This window comes from Mixophyes fleayi, chromosome 1, assembly GCF_038048845.1.
Source record: "Mixophyes fleayi isolate aMixFle1 chromosome 1, aMixFle1.hap1, whole genome shotgun sequence".
Lineage (NCBI taxonomy): Eukaryota > Metazoa > Chordata > Amphibia > Anura > Limnodynastidae > Mixophyes > Mixophyes fleayi.
This window is the reverse complement of record NC_134402.1, coordinates 321,334,412-321,354,690: the sequence shown is the minus strand read 5'-3', so window position 1 is coordinate 321,354,690 and position 20,279 is coordinate 321,334,412. Positions and strand designations below refer to the sequence as shown.

General features: G+C 41.4%; 1 protein-coding gene across 1 annotated transcript in view; it reads right to left on the bottom strand.

The window, feature by feature from the left end:
• Positions 1-20,279, bottom strand: part of CFAP73 (cilia and flagella associated protein 73) — a 24,094-nt gene extending 3,815 nt beyond the window's left edge. The window contains exons 1-6 of the mRNA XM_075213757.1: positions 20,145-20,279; positions 19,043-19,148; positions 16,674-16,778; positions 6,951-7,151; positions 1,453-1,674; positions 895-1,053 (exon numbers count right to left, since the gene is read on the bottom strand). Coding sequence (XP_075069858.1) covers positions 895-1,053; positions 1,453-1,674; positions 6,951-7,151; positions 16,674-16,778; positions 19,043-19,148; positions 20,145-20,200 — 849 coding nt within the window. The 5' untranslated portion in view covers positions 20,201-20,279. The remainder of the gene's footprint in view (positions 1-894; positions 1,054-1,452; positions 1,675-6,950; positions 7,152-16,673; positions 16,779-19,042; positions 19,149-20,144) is intronic.

Sequence of the window (20,279 nt, the reverse complement as noted above, 5' to 3'; positions counted from 1 at the left end):
GCACATGATTCAGGGCCAAAATATCTATTACATATACTTACATTTTATGTGCTATGCCTAGTCATGCAGTTTATAAGAGGGTGGCCCAACAATTATGTGTATGTATACTATATATATATATATATATATATATATATATAGTATAAGCTGTTGATGTGTGATGTTTTCTTTGTTATGTGGCTTCATCGTACCCCAAATTTATTGCAGTTTTTAAATCCCGGGACAAATAGCTGATTGTGCATATGAAACAAAAAAAACTATTCTACGTTACTCCACAAGAGCAATTATGCCAGTCTCGTCTGTATCACAGATTAACATTTACCTCCTACAGGTTCTAACCAAGAATTAGTGAGAGAATGCCATATGTTAAAATTTGCTTGATTTATTATGCAAAAGACTACAAAACTAAATATGAATCCTAATTTGCTAAATAAATATAAGGGGTATAACTGATAATATATATTATACTTATTCCTATTTATTTTAGTTTGTGGAGGTAATAACTCTAGGAAAATTAGGATTTGTAACAAAGTGTTCAGTTAAACTTACTACAAGTCCTTAGGATGGTTATACACAGTGCTGCAGTAAGGCTGAGCTCCAGACAGCCACAGCCTAGAACAGATTTTATTATGTATGGAACACTGGAGCGGACACTGATTGGAAGAAAATGCATAAAACATTTTCTCGTGGCCTGTCCCAGCATTCTCTGTCTACTTCGTCAGAGAGGGCAGATAGCCAAGAGTAACACAAGCAAGTGGCTCAATGCAGCTTAACCTTATCACACTATGGATGCTGCAGCAGTTCTGAACTGATAATTGGAGATATGTGAAAGATCACAGTAGCTTGTAGAGAAAGTGGGGGGAAAAAGTTTTTGGTGGAAGATCTCATTCATACCTTTTCAAGCTGCAACTCTGTGTCCTCTATGGATACGTCAGATTTGATATGCATCTGTTTGGTGATGGTTTGGAAGAGATTCAGAGTTGCCATCCTGATGCGGCCCAAGCGTAACGTGTTCTCCGCTGCTGTGTTTTGGATTTGTGCCCAGTGGGACTCCTGCAAAGGTTTCATGTTATGTTAACATCATCTGTGGCAGTAGTCTGCAGAGACAATTAGAGATTATGTATAGGCTACAATACAGACAGGCAAATCCAGGGACTATTTATTTTAATGAGCCATGGAAACTATGCTACTCCTGAGATATATAGAAATAACCCACAAAAGTAAGGCGCCATTGGTGCATCTTCAGGTATTGTGCCTACCTGTTTCTTAAGTCTTTCCAGCCCTGCTATAATCATAGAAGAAACACATGGCATTAAGTTGCTAATGTTGTATGTTGCATCAATGGTAATGATCACAGGTATTGTAAAGCAAATCTTTACCACCCATCTGGAATTACACTGTATAGAAAATACTAATATGCACTGGTAACACCTCATGAAGCTACAGCCATACCCATTCAAGAACAACAGCCCTTGCTTTCTCCAGCTGTCCCTGCAGATCTGCTAGTTGGTTATTGAGCTCAAGGATCTGGCTGTGGGCCTCATCCTGGTAATGCAGCAGTCGTGCCTTCTCTCTCTCAGTCTTCTCCTGGTGCTGTAGTTCCCTCTGCAACAGCTTGTCTTGTGTGGCCATTAGGGTGTTAAATCGATCAATCATCTCCTGTACTTCTTGGAACTAGAGAGAAATCAAATAAGTGGATAGTGGTCATACTGTGCGCAACATGGTAAGTGAATGTGTACATCCCATATTTGTGAACAGTGACAGCCCCAGCTGACAGACTTCCAAATTAATTACATCAATAGTAAATAAATTGATGGGAACACTCTTAAAAGAAAGAGTTGAAGAATATCCAGCAACTTACAGGATCCCAAACAGTATGGATTAATCAGCAAATCGTATTGCCTTTTCTGACTGGGTGACTAAAGTAATAGATCAAGGGGGGGCATAGAAGTAGTTTATCTAGACTTTAGTAAGGCTTTTGACACTGTCCCACATCGCAGACTGTTAAATAAATTTAAGAGCTTGAGATTGGATTCTAAGACGGTTGAATGTCACTGTGAAGTGTGGGGTGCAAGCAGGGCCGGACTGGGACTAAAAATCAGCCCTGGTATTTAAAGCAAACAGGCCCACCTCTGTTGATGAGCAGGAAAAAAAACACGTGCCACAGCACAATTGGTGCGCCGCCAAGGGCGTGGCTACATTATGTTGGGGGCGTGGTGCATTGATACATACATTATAATAAAACATTACATTTATCAGGCCCTCCCCATCCACATTATGTCACCCCCCCAGACACATTATGACACCCCTAGCCCACTGTATTTATCAATGCTTTCAATGCTGCTGACATTCCTGTTGAGTGAGCAGGGAAGCTCTTAGTCTCACGAGATTAATAAATCTCATGCAATTTAGAGCTCCTCGGCTTGCTCTGCAGGCTGTGTCCTGCCCTGGACTGGGAGCACAGATTCCTCCTGCTGACCAGAACTGGATTAAGGCTCGGGGGGCCCTAGGCACTTAAGTCAGGGGGGCTCCTATGATGTAATTTGGCTATTAGACACATTTTTGACAAATAGACAGGCAATACTGTGTGCACTATTGTTAGGTGCACGCAGTTCTGCCTTAACAAGCAGTACAGTGTGAAGCAGGACATATCTCCCAACTGTTCTTGTAGTCAGACCAAATCCTGACTAAGCGGGACAGTCACCCACCAAATTCAGAACAGTTGGCAGACTGTCCTTGTCTCTGCTACCTGTCTTGTCATTGTCACCACTTGTGGCTGCTGGTGTCTTTGGATCAGTTGCTGCTTGTCTGGATCCTGGAATGTTGGATGCCCTATTTGGAAAAAAAAATGAGTACATGAAATTTAGCCCCGGTGTTAAATCAATATAGCATCCACGTTTTAAAATTAGGCCTCACTCCTGCCCCAACATTAAAATACTAGTATTCACATTTGATAAATACATCAATTTCACTCCAACTAGCCCTGACATTAAATAGTATTCCCATTTAATAAATAAAACTATTTACCTCTCTCCAAACAACTCCAGCAAGAAATTAAATAGCATTTACGTTTAATAAATATATCCATTTCCCACAACCACCCCAGGCATTAACTCATAATCACATTTAATAAATAGACCTCATTTTCCCCAAACAGCCCCACATTCAATTAATAGCTCCCAAACCACCCCAGCATTAAATTAAAAATCCAATCACCCCATCTTAAATTGTTAGGCCCCATTATTAAATTGCCCCACCATCACCCCACAAATAAAATAGCACCCAATAATTAGCCCCTACCTGCAATTCACCATTAGATTAATAGCCTACCTCCCACATTATATTAAGACCCTCCCCCCTCACACATTTCGGCCCTTCTGGCATTTGCCAGAAGTGCCAGATGGCCAGTCCGGCCCTGGGTGCAAGTGTTACACAGTGCACCTAGCTGATGGGCATGGGTGTAAATGATCAGGGGGTCCCTGCACATGCAGGTGTTTCTCTGTAGTTAGTAGGACACAGGTAATGTCACTTTGTGGTGCAGTGCAATAAAAGTCACAATAATTTGGGTGCCAGACCATCTCTATGACAAACTGAACTCTTTATTTAAACTCCTCTTCCTCCAACACAATAATCATAATGGTTGCAGCAATACAGAAATATATATATACAGCTCCTTACTCTCTCCAGCACAGTTCTGAATGTTATCTAGATGTAATATAACATAGTTCACAGGTCTCTTACACTCCAGTACTCCATACTTCACTGCAGTTCGCCCCTTCTCTGCAGGAGCACTCACATGGATGCTAACAGGCAGGTAGCTTCTCTTTAATGCAGTTCTCACACACACTGTGTAACTCTCAACTACAGCTCACCCCTCCTCTGCGGGGATGATTTCTCCTTTGGGCTCTGACACTTCTCACTGTGTACTCCCAGCTTCAGGCTCTGACACTTCAGCTACCATGCCTCTTGCAGCCACCCTCACTCCAGAGTCTCTTCCATGCAAAATATTCCCCTCTCTCTCTCTCTCTTGGGGTTCTCTTTAGTGATATGGGGTTCTCCCCCTCTCTGGGATTAGGGTCTCCTCCCCTCTGTATATGCAGCAACACTACTGCATGCAGCAATCCCCATTTCTCTTTTGGGGTCCTTCCACTTATGGGCACCCCCACTCCTGTTTAGGGGACAGTAGTAATTGTCTTTAGGCAGCAGCCTCCAGTTACATGCTCCTGTCAGGGCCGGATTAAGGGGGGGGCACGAGCCCTGGGCCCCCCCCTCTCACAGGGGCCCCCCCGGACCAGGTGTGGCTCTTTTTGCTGCCCCCAACTGTTGGTATACAAGGGGCAGCACAGGGTCCCGTTCTTTTTTCTTTTGAGTCTTCTGGGCTTCCATAGCTTGCGCATAGATGGCAGTGTCAGAAGGAGCAGAGAAGAGCTGCGCTGCCTTTCAGGCATAAAGTAAGTTAAGATCTGGTGTGTGTGTGTGTCTGTCTATGTGTGTGTCTTATCCTGTCTGTCTGTACCTGTATGTGGGTCTGTCTATGTGTGTTTCAGCCACAGGAGGGGGTGAATATGGACATGGGGGGATGATTATGGACATGGAGGGGGTGATTATGGACATGGAGGGATGATTGTGAACATGGGGGGATGTGATTATGAACATGGAGGGGGTGATTATGCACAAGGAGGGGGTTGCAGAGTGACAACCCAGGAAGAAAAACCATGCTGATGAGAAGGGGGTTAAGGATGCTAAGTAGATGGGGACTGAGGAATGAGAGGGAAGATATAAAATGTGCTTAAGGAGGATAGAGGATTAAGATGAAGAAGAGGATTGAGGAGTGAGATGTTGGGATATAAATGGAGAACAGAGAAGTACGATGTGCTCAGACCTAGATTTTCTATTTATTGTGGACCCTCTCTCCATGTCCCAGAGAAGTAGCATTTCTAAAAGTGGGCATTATGGGAAAAATTACAAAATTGCAGCCACTCATTCTATTTGCTCTCCTCCACTGCACATACACTTACTTTATATGGAAACACATAACAAGGCCATGTAAACATTTTAATATGCCTGCATGCTAGCTCTGTTGCCTTGCCACAAATCCAGGCCTGCTAGTGCTTAGCTGGACTCGGCTGTTAGGGATAACCAATATATATATATACACATACATATAGTAAGGTTATTTTGTAATTATATGTGTCACTGGACATGAAGGAGGACGAGCTGTGACATTGCAGGATGCCAGAGAGGCCAACAGAAGAGTCTGCCTGTCCCAACACAGCTCGGATGTGTGAGGAAAGGGCTCTTAATGTAAAGTGGGTAGAAGGTGGGATAGATATTAATTCATTTGTGGAGTGATGGTGAGGTATTTAATGTGTGTCTATGTTTGGGGAGAAGGAGTGCTATTTATTAAATGTGAATATGAATTCTAAAATGTTGACAATGGTTTTGGGAAATGGGTTTATTTATTATGTAAATGCTATTTATTAATTGCCAGGCTGTTTGGTGGGGAGGGAAATAAGATTATTTATTAAATGTGTATGCTATTAATTTAATGACTGGGCTGGTTGGGGAAAATAGTTCTATTATTAAATGTGAATAGTATTCATTTTATTTAATTTCAAATTTGGGGCTGGTTGCAGGGAGGGAAGCCTAATAATTAAAAGGAGTACTATTGATTTATTAACGGGACTGTTTGGGGACTCCTACACTTTATGTACCTGTTTTTTTCTCCAAAGAGGGCCCCGAGATCCCAGAATCTACACAAGCAGCAACTGAGCTTAAGACACCAGCAGCCACAAGTGGTGAAAGTGACAAGATCAGGTAGGAGAGAGCAGGACCATCTTCCAGCTGTCCTGGATCTGGTGGGACAGTACAGAATTTGGGTAAATGTCTCACTGAGTCAGGATTTGGTCCAACTGCAAGGACATTTGGGCGGTATGTCCTACTTCACACTGTTATGCTTGTTATGGCAGAACTACGTGCATCTAACAGTACAGCACACAGTACACAGTATTGCCTGTTTATTTGTCTAAAATGAAGACCATATTAGACAATAGCCCCCCCCCCCCCGTCTTAAGTGCCCCGGGCCCCCCAGAACTTTAATCCAGCTCTGGCTCCTGGGCAATGCCGGGGGACCCTGGGATATCCATCTCTACTGTGCCAGGGTCCCCAGCTTTCACATCATCGCTCCTGGTCCTGTCCCTATCTCTTCTCCCTCGGTGTCTCTCTTCCCCCTTACTGAGAGCCCCTCCTTCTTCTCACTCAGTCTCTCACAAACTGGGCTGGGTTATCACCATAGCAACCAGATTGTGTCATTTTCACAAAAACCTAACTTGCCCTCTAGGTGACCCATCCTGTATGCACTGGGGTGCAGGGTTTACAAAAACACCACTAGGGGGCGTTACAAGTACGAGTGCATTCACAGGAGTGACAGGTTACCAGTGGAGTACTGCATGGGGGGTATTCAATTAGGATTCGCATGATAGAAACTTTCAAATACATCAATGGTTTTAAGGTACAGGAGAGAAACATTCTGCAAATGAAGAGAAGTACTAGAACACGAGGACATGCACTGACACTGGAGGGAAGAAGGTTCAGAGGAAATTTAAGGAAACACTACTTCACAGAAAGGGTAGTGGATAAGTGAAATAGACTCCCATCAGAGGTGGTAGAGGCTGATACATTAGAGCTAACATGTTTGGGATAGACATAAGGATATCCTTACAAAGAACTAAGGATCAAAAAGGGTTTGAGGTTACCATTAGTTAGAAAAATGGGCAAACTAGATGGACCAAGCGGTTCTTATCTGCAATCAAATTCTAATTAAAATTACCTGTGTGTTTCAGTCTTTCACAGACACCACTTTTAATTTTGACCAGGAAAAAATTCTAATATAGTCCAAACACCTTTCTACACAGTACTAGTAACAGAACATTAGAGCGCTGGCTCCTTACCTCCTCTGTCCTCTCTAGCACCCTCTGCAGGTAGTGTTGGTATAGGCTATTCTTCTCCTGGAGGTGCAGCAGTTTCTCCTTCCGGGATTGAAGCTGCATATTCTCAGCCTGCAAACGAATTTCTTCCCTTTCCTTTTGTGCTGCCAGCTGCCGCTCCTCACCTGCTTTACGCAGTGCGCGCTTTCGCTTTGAGTCGTTCTCCTGTAAGAAATCATGGTGTGAGCCCACATGGCCTTTAAAGTTCACCTCCACTAAATAATATGAAGATGTTATTATTTACATAGCATGAAACGTAAAGAATACTTACCTGGCTGCAACCGTTTGTTATAGCAGATAATTCATTGTACCTCTGATTTTCTCCCCTCTCAATGTTACGCTCAATGCCAAGCAATGAATCATCACACAGTATACACAGTGGCTTGTAAAAGGATTCAACCACTTAAAAAAAAATCAACAGATGTGTCTGTATTTCAGATTACACATACACAGATTGTTCCAAGCAGTAACTTTATTGCAAACCAGTAGACTCATAAAATACCCATAATTCATTATTTGCCTGCAAATGATTTTGTCTAATAAAAACAGAAAAAAATGTTGTTTGCATAAGTATTCAACCCTATGTAGAGTAGTACTTGCTATAACCACTTTTTGCTGCAATAACAGCTTTAAGTCTGTTGGGATAAGTTTACACCAGGAGGTAAATGTATCAAGCTGAGAGTTTTCCAGCAAGTTTGAAAAGTGGAGATGTTGCCTATAGCAACCAATCAGATTCTAGCTATCATTTTGTAGAGTGTATTAAATAAATGATAGCTAGAATCTGATTGGTTTTTTAAACCCACCGAAAAAACCCTCAGCTTGATACATTTACCCCCGGGTTTGCTCACTGTTTGGAAGTGATTTATTACCATTCTTCCTTGCAGATTTGCTCCAGGTTATTCAGGTTAGTTGGACGACACTTGTCGTCTGCAAATTTCAAATAGTTCCACAGATTCTCAATTGGATTGAGATCTGGACTTTGACTCACCTATTGTAGAACATTCACTTTGTTGTTCTATAATCATGCCAGTGTTGCTCTGGCCTTGTTCTTGGGATCATTGTCCTGCTGAAAGGTGACACTTTCTCCCAAGCTTTAGTGTTCTAGCAGACTGAAGCAGGTTGTCCTGGAGTATCTCCCTGCATCTGTCCTTCAACTTTACCAAGATGCCCAGAGGAAAAACATCCCCACAACATGATGCTGCCATCCCCATACCTCACTGTTGGGATGGAATTTGCTGTGGAATGGGCATTGCTATGTTTGCGCCACACATCGGGTTTTGAATTGGGGTAAAAAAAGCTACATTTATGTCCCATCTGACCAGGAAACCTAATTTCATATTTTAGCTGTGTCAGTCTGATGTTTTCTGGCAACCTCCAGACATGTTTTGCTGTAGTTTTTCTTCAGTAATGGCTTCTTTCTAGCCACCTTCCCTACAGGCCAGACATGTATGCAGAGCTTGTGATATGGTTGACTGGTGCAACTTCACTTCAGTCTCAGCCACTGAACTCTGTAGCTCCTTCAGAGTGATAATTGTCCTCTCTGTGGCTTCCCTCACAAGTCTCCTTCTTGCTCTTGCTCTGACGTTAAGTTTTGAGGGATGGCCTTGTCTAAGCAGTGCCTGGGTGGTTTGACGCAACTTCAATTTCCTCACAATTGAGCCAACAGTGCTCACTGGGATATCCAAGCATTTGAATATTATTGTAAAGCATCTTGTGCATGTCTATAACTTTATCTATAATTTTCTTAGAATGCTCTTTGATCTTCGTTCGTTCATCTACAGACAAACAATTCATTATGAGTTTGAAAATTTACTCTATGGTGGATATTCAATTAGCTTTCCCACCAGTGATTACATGTGGCTGTGAGTGTTTAGTGACATTACGGTACTGCAACATCGCAGATTTCCCTTAACAACCCTACAGGGTGCGCACGGAAATCCTCAATGTTGCGGTTCGGAAAAGCTAATTAAATATGCACCCAAGAGCCTACTGGTTCGCTACTGTCTGGAATAATCTGTGTAAAGCTGGGTACACACTATGGGCATGATTCATCATGGCATGCATACTGAGCGCAACTTTTGTTTGTTTTAAAGCGCACGCAAGTCGGGTCTGTGCACTGCCGAATTCCTCAAGGCACAGATGTGAAGATACGTGCGCTTGAATTCGGGTGTAGGTCTGCCGGACTCTATTACACAAGACTCTGCACAGTACATCCAATACCTATGTGGATTATACATTCTCAAAAGAACACACAGAAAATAGAAGATATATTGAATTAATGCCACCAGTTAATAATAAAGCCATTAATGATAAAGCAGTAAAAAAAAGTTTTCAATACCCCCTTCCCCATGAAATACATTTATTAGGATGTTTTTAATGTCTACTGAACATAAAATAAATTTTTACAGTTGCTCCTGTTTGCAAACACATGTTATAGCATGCATACAAGAAAGTCTTCTCTAGTTTTAAGGATTTAGACTAGCCTGTAGCTCGAGAAAGATATACGGCAGAAAAAGGACGTGCGCATTCACTCCCTGAAATCATAGGCTGCTTTTACTGGCATATGTCCCGGTTCTGGATATGCGCAGAGTGATTTTGTACAAAAAGCTCAAAATCGACAGATACATGCCTTGATGAATCAGGCCCTATAGGTTTTCATCCAGTTATCATACCGATCACATGATAAATGACAGTCTGAGAAGATATCGCATTAGCGTGTAAGCTTCCATGATCATGTTTTATCATACCAAAGCACATCGTATTGTTTGATTTGGTTTTATAAACTTCCTAAAAATCCCAATCAATGATGTATGCACTCATGACCAACAGTGTAGGCAGATCTCTATAGAGTGTGCAGAGTCACGATGATTATGAGAGATGAAGACCTCAGATCTGAAGGTAAATCGTGTAGGCGTGTACACATGAATCGGCATGCTAAGTCGCTGATAAAATCGTTACAGAAATCGCATCTGCAGTCATTGTGTAGTGTGTAGCTTTAGAGGTATATTTACTAAACTATAGGTTTGAAAAAGTGGAGATGTTGCCTATAGCAACCAATTAGATTCTAATTATCATTTATTTAGTACATTCTACAAAATGATAGCTAGAATATGATCGGTTGCTATAGGCAACATCTCCACTTTTTCAAACCCACAGTTTAGTAAATATACCCCTTAGTGTAATTTGTAATAAGACAAATCTGTTGACAGTTTCAGAGGTTGAATACATTTGAAAGCCACTGTATGTGTGGCCTCTGCTATAGATTTATATGAAGTAAAATGAGGCTCTGAGATACTTGTTATGTATATCCCACTGCCTTGAGTGGTCTATGAGCAAGTAAGGGCTTTGGTCTAAGCAAAATGACAAGCTAATTGGCTATTCAATTAGCTGTTAAATTTACACACAAATTTTTCTCATATTTTCTTCACCGCATAGAGCAGGTGCAAAAAGAAATAGATAATCTAAGAACAGGATCTGCATAAAATGTCACCAACCTATCGCGGATGATCACACTTCAGATATATATCAGCCATGTGAAAGTTACAGCAAGCTGCTTTGCAGATACAGCAAGTGCAGGCATTTTTCTCATGGTTCATACCTACTATAAGTCATATTTGTGGACGGAGTAAAAGCCTCATGTAAAACTCATAACATTAGAGTTTTCAGGAGAGGACCATAGTGGTAATGTTGGGTCCAGGTCCTAATTAAAGCTACAGGCCACACTAGGCTAATAGCTCATAGAGGCCCCTCGCCTTCCAAGCCCGGATTCCTTTACCCACTTCTCCCAACTAATGCTTATGTCCCCTTCTTTTTGAAACTTATCTCCACTTTGCTTTTTAAAAGGGTCAAGGCAATTGTTGTCACTCATTTCATTTTCATTAAAATCAGAACTGTGTAGCTGAACAGAGGATTAAACAAACACTACTGAGGGTGAAGATGTGAAAGTGAAGGGGACTGACACATCTGTGCCTGTCACCATCTGCCCAAGGATGACTCATTGTGTACAGCCTTTACCATGTAATACGTCAAAACTAAAACCTTACTATATTTTTCTTTCAGGTTTTCTTTTTACTTTGGAGAATAATTAATCTCTTATATTTTAAAATGAATTTCAGTTTGTACCTCTCCCAGTTCTAGTGCAAAGTGTCCTCAGGATCTGCATAAGTCAGATGATGTTTATAGTACTAGAGTTAAGTTATTGGAGATGCTGCCTTTACTGATATTCGCAGCAGATTTTCTATATGTGCTGCCCCTGGATATTCTCAAGTTGGGGTTGTGGGGAGAAGAGATGTGGATAGAAAGATTAAGGAGACATTTCAAGACATGGTAGAATAGAACCAAAAAGTGAGAGGGAAGGTTACAGGCTAAAATATGCAAATTGGACAGCATCATCAGCAACATCATGAGGAGGAGTATTCTAATCAACTGCGGCAGCTCCTGGTAAGATAAGTAGATGGATCTGCTGCCCATGACCATAACAAGGAATTGTTTGGCAGAGAACAGTATCAATGTAATTTGCATACTTGAGGTGAATAAATGGGTGCTGGACCAAGAGACTTCCAGTTGGAGAGAGGCTACCTAATTAACAGACCAGTATCTGGATGCTCGACCATGCTGACAGAAGTGCCAGTCTGGAAGCCAGTCGTAAAGGACTGTACCAGCAGTAAAACACCTCTCTTACATTCACCACCCCCAAGCAAATACCCACATACCTGAGCATTTCTAGCCAACCACTGGTCTGTCATATTCCTGGAAGCTGAGACCACTGTGTCACGATCGGACTTGGAGATGCCGCTGACTGGTATTGACTCTACTAGGCAGGAAGGTGCGGAGTCTAACGTACCCCCGGTATTTACCAGGGACCCCCGCAAGGAGGTATGGGCTTAGCTGCGTGGGGCATGCAGGTCGCGGTCCTTTAAGCTAGTTAACAGTGCAGTGGGAGATTGCAGGAGTAGTCGTACGGTCCGGGTCGTAGCCAAACGCGGTACACAAGGGTGATCCAGAAGAATGGTCAAGAGGAAAGCCAAAGGTCAGAATCCAATAAACGAAGAAGCCAAATCGTGGAGCAGAGAATGGTCAGAAACAAGCCAGAGGTCAAACACAAAAGGTCACTAGAATATGGGAACAGGATACATCGCTGGAGAAAGTTGAAACCAATACTCTGGCACTGGATGAGGAAAAGGAGGGGCTATATATAGTAGGGCACTAGCCCTAATTGAACCTGTGGCGGGCAGGTGCTCCTGACCGCTGATATAACGGAGAAAAGGTGTCCCATTGCCTAGCAACAGGACACGCGCACTGCGCATGCGCGGCTGCGAACCCGGAGGTACCGGCGGACTAGACATCCGCTCCCGACACCTGGCATGGTGTGAGAGCGGCGCCTGACACACTGGAGTCCAGGTTGTTGAGTAAGTGTTACGGCTGCGGGAAGATGAGCCACCTGAGGATGAACTGACCCAAGCCTCTAATCAAAGATCTGGAGCCTGAGTTGCTTGCCTTACTAGTGGAGGTGAGAAAACAGACTGTTCACACTCAAGTAAGGCTAATGTAGTCTGACATAGAAGTGACTCAGTGAGTCCATTGTGTGGTAAAAAAGCTACCACAAAACTTGTGGGGTCACCTGCAGCCGGTTCAAGTTGGACCCATACTGAGAGAAGTACTAAGGGACCTGAGGTCCTCAATCACTGCAGTGATCCATTACATTGTTGTCAAAAAAGATTCAAGCTGACAGTCCATCCAGACTACTCTGCAAGCTCTTAACCTCTGGAGAGATGTTGTATTCAGTCAACCTGATCATGTGGGGTATTCATTATGATGCTCTTATCCCTAGAAGGAAGCCAGCTCCAGCAGTGAGTAATGACAATGACCATGAAATGTCTGTGACTGAGTGACCCATTCTTGACAGACTCTTATAGCCCTAATATGACAGATCCTTATTTATAATGTTACAAGCTAGTAGTGATGCGGGTCAGAGGAGTGAATTCAGTGAAGCTCAGCACTCCGTTCCTTGTCAGCAAGAACCTGGCAGTGACCTTTTCACGATGGAGGTGGGAAGTGTGAATTGGAGTAAAGGGCTAATGTACAAAATATCCAGGCATTTGATAGCGAATAGGCCTGTCACGTTCAACTAGTTGTCACATAGGTGATTCACACACAATAAATGTCAGATGGAGAGACAGAACACTGAAGTATCTGACCTAGAAATCTTTCTGTCAAAAATACTGGATGACGTCCAAACTTACTGTAAGTCCCCTGATGCATGCTGGGCGCCCAGTGCTGAAACCCCCCTCATGTCCTGAGTGACTGGTTGTGGATATAGTAGGTCTCTGCAGGGAAGAACCAAAGCCTCACATACTGAATTAGGCACCATGACATCCTGAGGCTGGGGCTGGGATAATTGCGGATAAGATAATGAACACGCTGCTAGGAATATTTAATAGAGTGAACTGGTCTTATATCTTTGTGCAAAGTGCGGAAAAAGGCAACGCCATATCAACGCTTAACATGCACAGAATAAGGTACTGTTCGAGTGTTTCAATGGGACTCTTAAGTAGATGCTATGGACATTTATATCATCCGAAGGAAGGGGGGGGGGTACCTACCACACCTCCTGTTTACTTTTCAGGAGGTGCCACAAGGAGTCTACTAGTTTCTTGGCCTTCGATTTACTATATGTCCGTACAGTTCTGGGACAACTTGACCTATTCCAGGAGGCATGGGAAGGTAAGATGGCCACCTAGGATGTTTCTGTGGTGGAGTCTGTAAAGTTAGTGGTATTAAACTCAGATATTCAAGAACGGTCAGCACTTAACATTCCATACAACATGTATGAGTGTAAGGTCATGCTGTTTGTGATGTAGAACATGCTCACATCCTTACAGCCAACCCCCTATTAGAAGGGTTTGAAAGCTTTGCTCAGGCTTACTTGGAAAACATGCGATAGTATGCATGGGGACAGAACTGTACTACATACATACAGTCAGGTCCATAAATATCGGGACATCGACACAATTCTCATATTTTGGGCTCTATACACCACCACAATGGATTTGAAATGAAACAAACAACATGTGCTTTAACTGCAGACTTTCAGCTTTGATTTGAGGGAATTTACATCCAAATCAGGTGAACGGTGTAGGAATTACAACGGTCTCTATATGTGCCTCCCACTTTTTAAGGGACCAAAAGTAATGGGACAAACTAAACAATCCTACATCAAAAGTTCACTTTTTAATACATTGTTGCAAATCCTTTGCAGTCAATTACAGCCTGAAGTCTCGAACGCATAGACATCACCAGACGTTGGGTTTCATCCCTGGTGATGCTCTGCCAGGCCTCTACTGCAAATGTCTTCAGTTCCTGCTTGTTCTTGGGGCATTTTCTCTCAGTTTTGTCTTCATCAAGTGAAATGCATGCTCAATCGGATTCAGGTCAGGTGATTGACTTGGCCATTGCATAACATTCCACTTTTTAGCCTTAAAAAACTCTTTGGTTGCTTTTGCAGTATGCTTCGGGTCATTGTCCATTTGCACTGTGAAGCGTCGTCCAATGAGTTCTGAAGCATTTGACTGAATATGAGCAGATAATATTGCCCGAAACACTTTAGAATTCATCCGGCTGCTTTTGTCAGCAGTCACATCATCAATAAATACAAGGGAACCAGTTCCATTGGCAGCCATACATGCCCAAGCCATGACACTACCACCACCATGCTTCACTGATGAGGTGGTATGTTTTGGATCATGAGCAGTTCCTTTCCTTCTCCATACTCTTCTCTTCCCATCACTCTGGTACAAGTTGATCTTTGTCTCATCTGTCCATAGAATGTTGTTCCAGAACTGTAATGGTTTTTTTAGATGTTGTTGGCCAAACTCTAATCTGGTCTTCCTGTTTTTGTGGATCACAAATGATTTACATCTTGTGGTGAACCCTCTATATTCACTTTTGTGAAGTCTTCTCTTGATTGTTGACTTTGACACATATACACCTACTTCCTGGAGAGAGTTCTTGATTTGGCCAACTGTTGTGAAGGGGTTTTTCTTCACCAGGGAACAAATTCTTCTGTCATCCACCACAGTTGTTTTCCGTGGTCTTCCGGGTCTCTTGGTGTTGTTGAGTTCTCCGGTGAGTTCTTTCTTTTTAAGAATGTTCCAAACAGTTGATTTGGCCACACCTAATGTTTTTGCTATCTCTCTGATGGGTTTGTTTTGATTTTTCAGCCTAATGATGGCTTGCTTCACTGATGGTGACAGCTCTTTGGATCTCATATTGAGAGTCGACAGCAACAGATTCCAAATGCAAATGTCACACCTAGGGGTGTATTCAATTGTCGGCGGAAACGCCAAAAATCCTGCGGTCCGCGCACTATTACCATTATTGCGCTGAAAAAACGTTACTACGGGAGCTCAGGGAGCTGCGAGCTGAAATCCAGCTAACTACTAACGTAATAACGGTAGTAGTTTTTACGCGGCGGGACTTCCAGAGAATTGACTATGCCCTCTAGAATCAACTCCAGAGCTTTTTCCTGCTTAATTAATGATGAAATAACGAGGGAATAGCCCACACATGTCCATGAAATAGCTTTGGAGTCGATTGTCCCATTACTTTTGGTCCCTTAAAAAGTGGGAGGCACATATAGAAACCGTTTTACTTCCTACAAAGTCTGCAGGTAAAGCACATCTTGTTTGTTTCATTTCAAATCCATTGTGGTGGTGTATAGAGCCCAAAATATGAGAATTGTGTCAATGTCCCAATATTTATGGACCTGACTGATATTGATATATATATATATATATATATATATATATATATATATATATATATATATATATATTTAGTCATTTAGAATATTGCTGTAACTTGCTTTAAGGGTTGACACACAGTAAGCAAAATGTGGCACCATCTGCTTCAACATTCAATTAGCATGTCAACAAAAAAGCAGGCAATTTCATCTATATGAATAACTAAATGATGTTAATGAAAACCAGCATGCTAAATTACCAGAACGGACAAATTAATGAGCAAAACAACATCCTATTAAGGTATTTAAGTAGGGAATTATCATGTGTACAGTTCATATGTAATTTAGAATCTTCATTCTTTGTGGTACACACAGTTTTGATCCTGTGATAGCTAAAGAACATGCTTTTAGTGTTAAGCGACAACACAGAAATTAAAATAGATTAATTCAGATTCTGGTTGAGTTTCGAGTCACTGTACCACAGTCACCTGAATATTTTCTTCTACTCCTCCCTATGATTGGCGTAGACAGATATTTAAAATGTAATGAAATTTATTTTCCATTTCTGCAGTGCTTCCAAATGCCATATTGCGGAATCTTGGAGTGATTCACCATTAATTATTTAATACTTATTTCTCTCCCCCTTTCTCCCTTTTTCTGAGTTGGATCTACTAAAGTTTACTTTCAAAATATATCTCCCCATCTTGAACCTTCAGTGTCATGCATTAGTCCAATAATACAATTCAACCTTTTGTGCTCATATTTTCTCAAACATAGCAATGATGCAACTACAATAGTATACCAATTTATACAAAAGCTACATATTCTAAAGTAGGCCCCACAGCAATTATAGTCAGGTAACAACAAAAAAAAAGATTATACGTGTTACACTGAGGAAAGTTACTCCATCAAATTGACAGCATCTTGTGGTGTCTAGCTCAATGTACCTTGAGGAACTTATCAAATTTGAACAAGGAATCCTTGAGCTTCTCTTCCTTGTGCTCCAACTCAGTACGACGCTGCTGTAGACTCTCCGCCTTCATCTGAAACTCCTGCAATAGAGAAGAGAGGTACAAACACAGTATGGAATCAGAGGGTGTTCCATCTATCTCTAGGGAGTATAATGGAGATATGGTTTTGTGGGGGGCAATCAAGACTACCAGAGAAAGACTGCTGTTTTCCATACTAAATGTTCTGTTTAAGGTCAGTAATATGGGGGAAGTGGACAAAATAGATTCTGGCTCATATGTCTCCTCATTTGTGAACACAACACACTAATGAGCTATTACACATTCATAACAAGCCCTGTGAAGATAACTAATTATAGGATAGGTGCTTTCTGCCACCCAGGTGCTTCAAAAAAGTGCATAAAAACACAAAAAAGTGCAGATGGGTGCAGAACTTAAGGTCCTCCTTGAAAGAGGATTCCCCGACCCCAAAAGGTCCATCAGTCTGCCAGGCTGCCCTGTTTTGCCTACGTTTTCTCCAGGGCACTGAATCTTCTGCCCCCCCTGCCCCCAGGGGGGAGTACAGAGGGTCCAGCGGCGGGGGGGAGGAACCTCAGGGCCACACCACCACTCCTAGATAGTGGGGAGGAACTCATAAGGGTATCCGCATCCCACCAAACCAGGTGAAAAAAGACAAAAATATAAAGAGCAGGTAACAATGAAAAGGGTGAATAAATAAATAGGCGCCTAGTGAATACGGCCCCAGCCTAATTCCAGGCTATTGTAAAATATTTTATTGCACTGGCAAAATACCAGGGAGGCAAAGCACTGGAAAATATTTATATTTAAATGTACTCTGTGCCTTACTTTTTCAGTGGGGTTTCTACCTACCCATATTCCCAAGTAAGAATCCAGGAAAGGATACATACAGGTTTGGCCTTAGAGTGATCAATAATATCCAGGACCTTACAGTGATCAATAATTGTGGTTGGAATAAAGTATTCCTTTCCATTCTGACAGTCAGTTTGCATTCACATAGAAGGGTCAACAATACACCTGTACGAGACTGCTACAGGGCTATTATGGAAACTACAACATCTTTTCCCAGATATTTAAGAAAGATTTGAATGCTCTTGTCCTTCCCAAAGGAGATGTACTCATCCCGTATGAGGATAATTAACTTCTCGCTTCATCATTCCTCAAGACAACTTGTTAAATAGCATGGTGTCTCTATGTCGGATTGCTCTATGATGAAATCATCTGTACTTTGTTTTTAAGAAATTAACCTCTGATCATTCAACATTCTAAAATGTCTCAGGTTATTAACAGCGGTATTAAACAACAGCATAGAGTGGCACACTATATAACACACACAGCAGTAGGTAGTTGCATAATTATAGCCACTACTAACACCTACAAAAAATGTGATCTATGTATTTTTTATGACCACAGTATGAAAATAATTCAGGTGCATGTGGTCTGAAATTTAGGTTTGAGATCTAATGTACTGTAGGAAAATATTAAGTTAGCAACATATAAGCAATTTTTTCTATATCAACATGTTACTTAATTTTGACAAATGTTTGTTTGAAATCCAGCACTATACTAAGGATAATCCAGGGTTAATTGTAAGGGTAGTGAACAAAAAGAAGTGCAATTTTCTACTCTATATGACATTTATAAATGGACCGTGATATTCATATGCTTATTACAGATTTAGCTTTTTATACATAGTCAGGAAAAGGTTTTTCTTATTTTTACAAACTCCGGGGATGTACAATCTCTACTAATAAAGCAGAAATTAATCAGGGGTGAAATACACTATGCTGAATTCAATTATTTTAAATAACAAATTGGGGGGATGCTCGGGGTTATTAGGATGCAGAGTATACTGTTTACACAGCAGGAGAGAGGTGCAGACTTGTCACAGGAGAGGTTGTAAGGCTGCAGAAGAGACCAATACTGGAAACTGTAGTGTTTGAACACATAACATCTATAAGACAGAACTACAACCTAATCATGTCATAAATTTCACATAGGGAAATCACCAGGTAACTATTATGTTATATAAACACAATATAAGACAGACTTAAATGTATCTATAATGTCTAAATATAAACAAAAATATATTGGTATGGTAAAAGAGACAGGCTCTTTGGGCTAGATTTACTAAGCTGCGGGTTTGAAAAAGTGGGGATGTTGCCTATAGCAACCAATCAGATTCTAGCTGTCATTTTGTAGAAGGTACTAAATATATGAAAGCCAGAATCTGATTGGTTGCTATAGGCAACATCCCCACTTTTTCAAACCCGCAGCTTAGTAAATCTAGCCCTTTGTGTGCATGTGGAGGAAAGAGATTTGGGATTCACCTCTTTTTGGGTGCTTAAAGCTTGTTCAACTTCAATCATTTCTCGCTTTTTCTCTAGAAGCCGTGTAGCTGGTGTCAAGAAATCATCCTCCCGATCTGGCATTCGCCTATTTCAAATAACAGTATATAGTGAATGTACTGGCAAAGAGACTATAATAAAATTTGTGGCAAGGGAAGGTTCCAGAGTGTGTATTTTCATGAGCAGTTAGCATCTGTATTTCTGTCTACACATGGAAAGAGGACATTTAAAATCAAATTATTTTGACTAATACAAATAGATAGATGAGATGTTAATTTAAAGTACCGGTGTTCAAATATGTATGTTTATTTCCAATGCTAGATATTTGTATACTTAGAGCTGATATATCCCATTTAAAAAAAAGTAGAATTTAAAAATGATAAATGTAACAGATCCAATTCTCCATATGTTAATGGTGTTTAAAGGGCCACCATCACCATGATTATTAGTTGTGCATAGGGGGCAAAGATTGTCTTAGATGCATGTTAATTTTGTGACACAAAATAATAGTGCTATAAACTAGCAGATAACACACACACACACACACACACATACATATATATATATTTACTGAGGAATAATGCCAGGTGAGCTTCACTTGAGAAACAACTGAATTATGCACAATAGCAGAATGGAATAACTACAGACTGTTTTGTTAACATATTGTAATAGCATAACATGAGCCGGCAGAGTGACCTTCTCTCCTCCCTTTGCAACTTCAGGCAGTGAACATAATATTAGAGATAGACATTTTTACACCCTAGTGAGACACGGATCGAGATATATTAAAATAACAGGTACATATAACTATAAGCTCATATATAGAGGTGGATAGATGGTTCTTTTTATCCTAGAGGTAAACGAGGGACGCTGGGGTGATTCTCTAATAAAATCTAAAATTTCTCTGCAGCTGCTAAACAATATGATGAAGAACTGCAGATAGATGGGGGGATGTATTATGTTGGGTACATCTCCGGAGATAAAGAGATAATACACATAGTGCTGGGGTAACAGAGAAAGCCCAGACAGGAAAGTGTAATATAAACTGAGGAATGCGATCCACAGTTGTAGATCTTGTGCTCACACCAGCAGCTTGTCCTCGAAGACCACCTGGAAATATTCTCGTAGATCGAACTCCATGTTGAAGGCACCGGACAGCTCCACTGAGAATGTGTTTACGGCACCATGGAGACAGCATGCCCTTCCCCTCCAGAGAGGA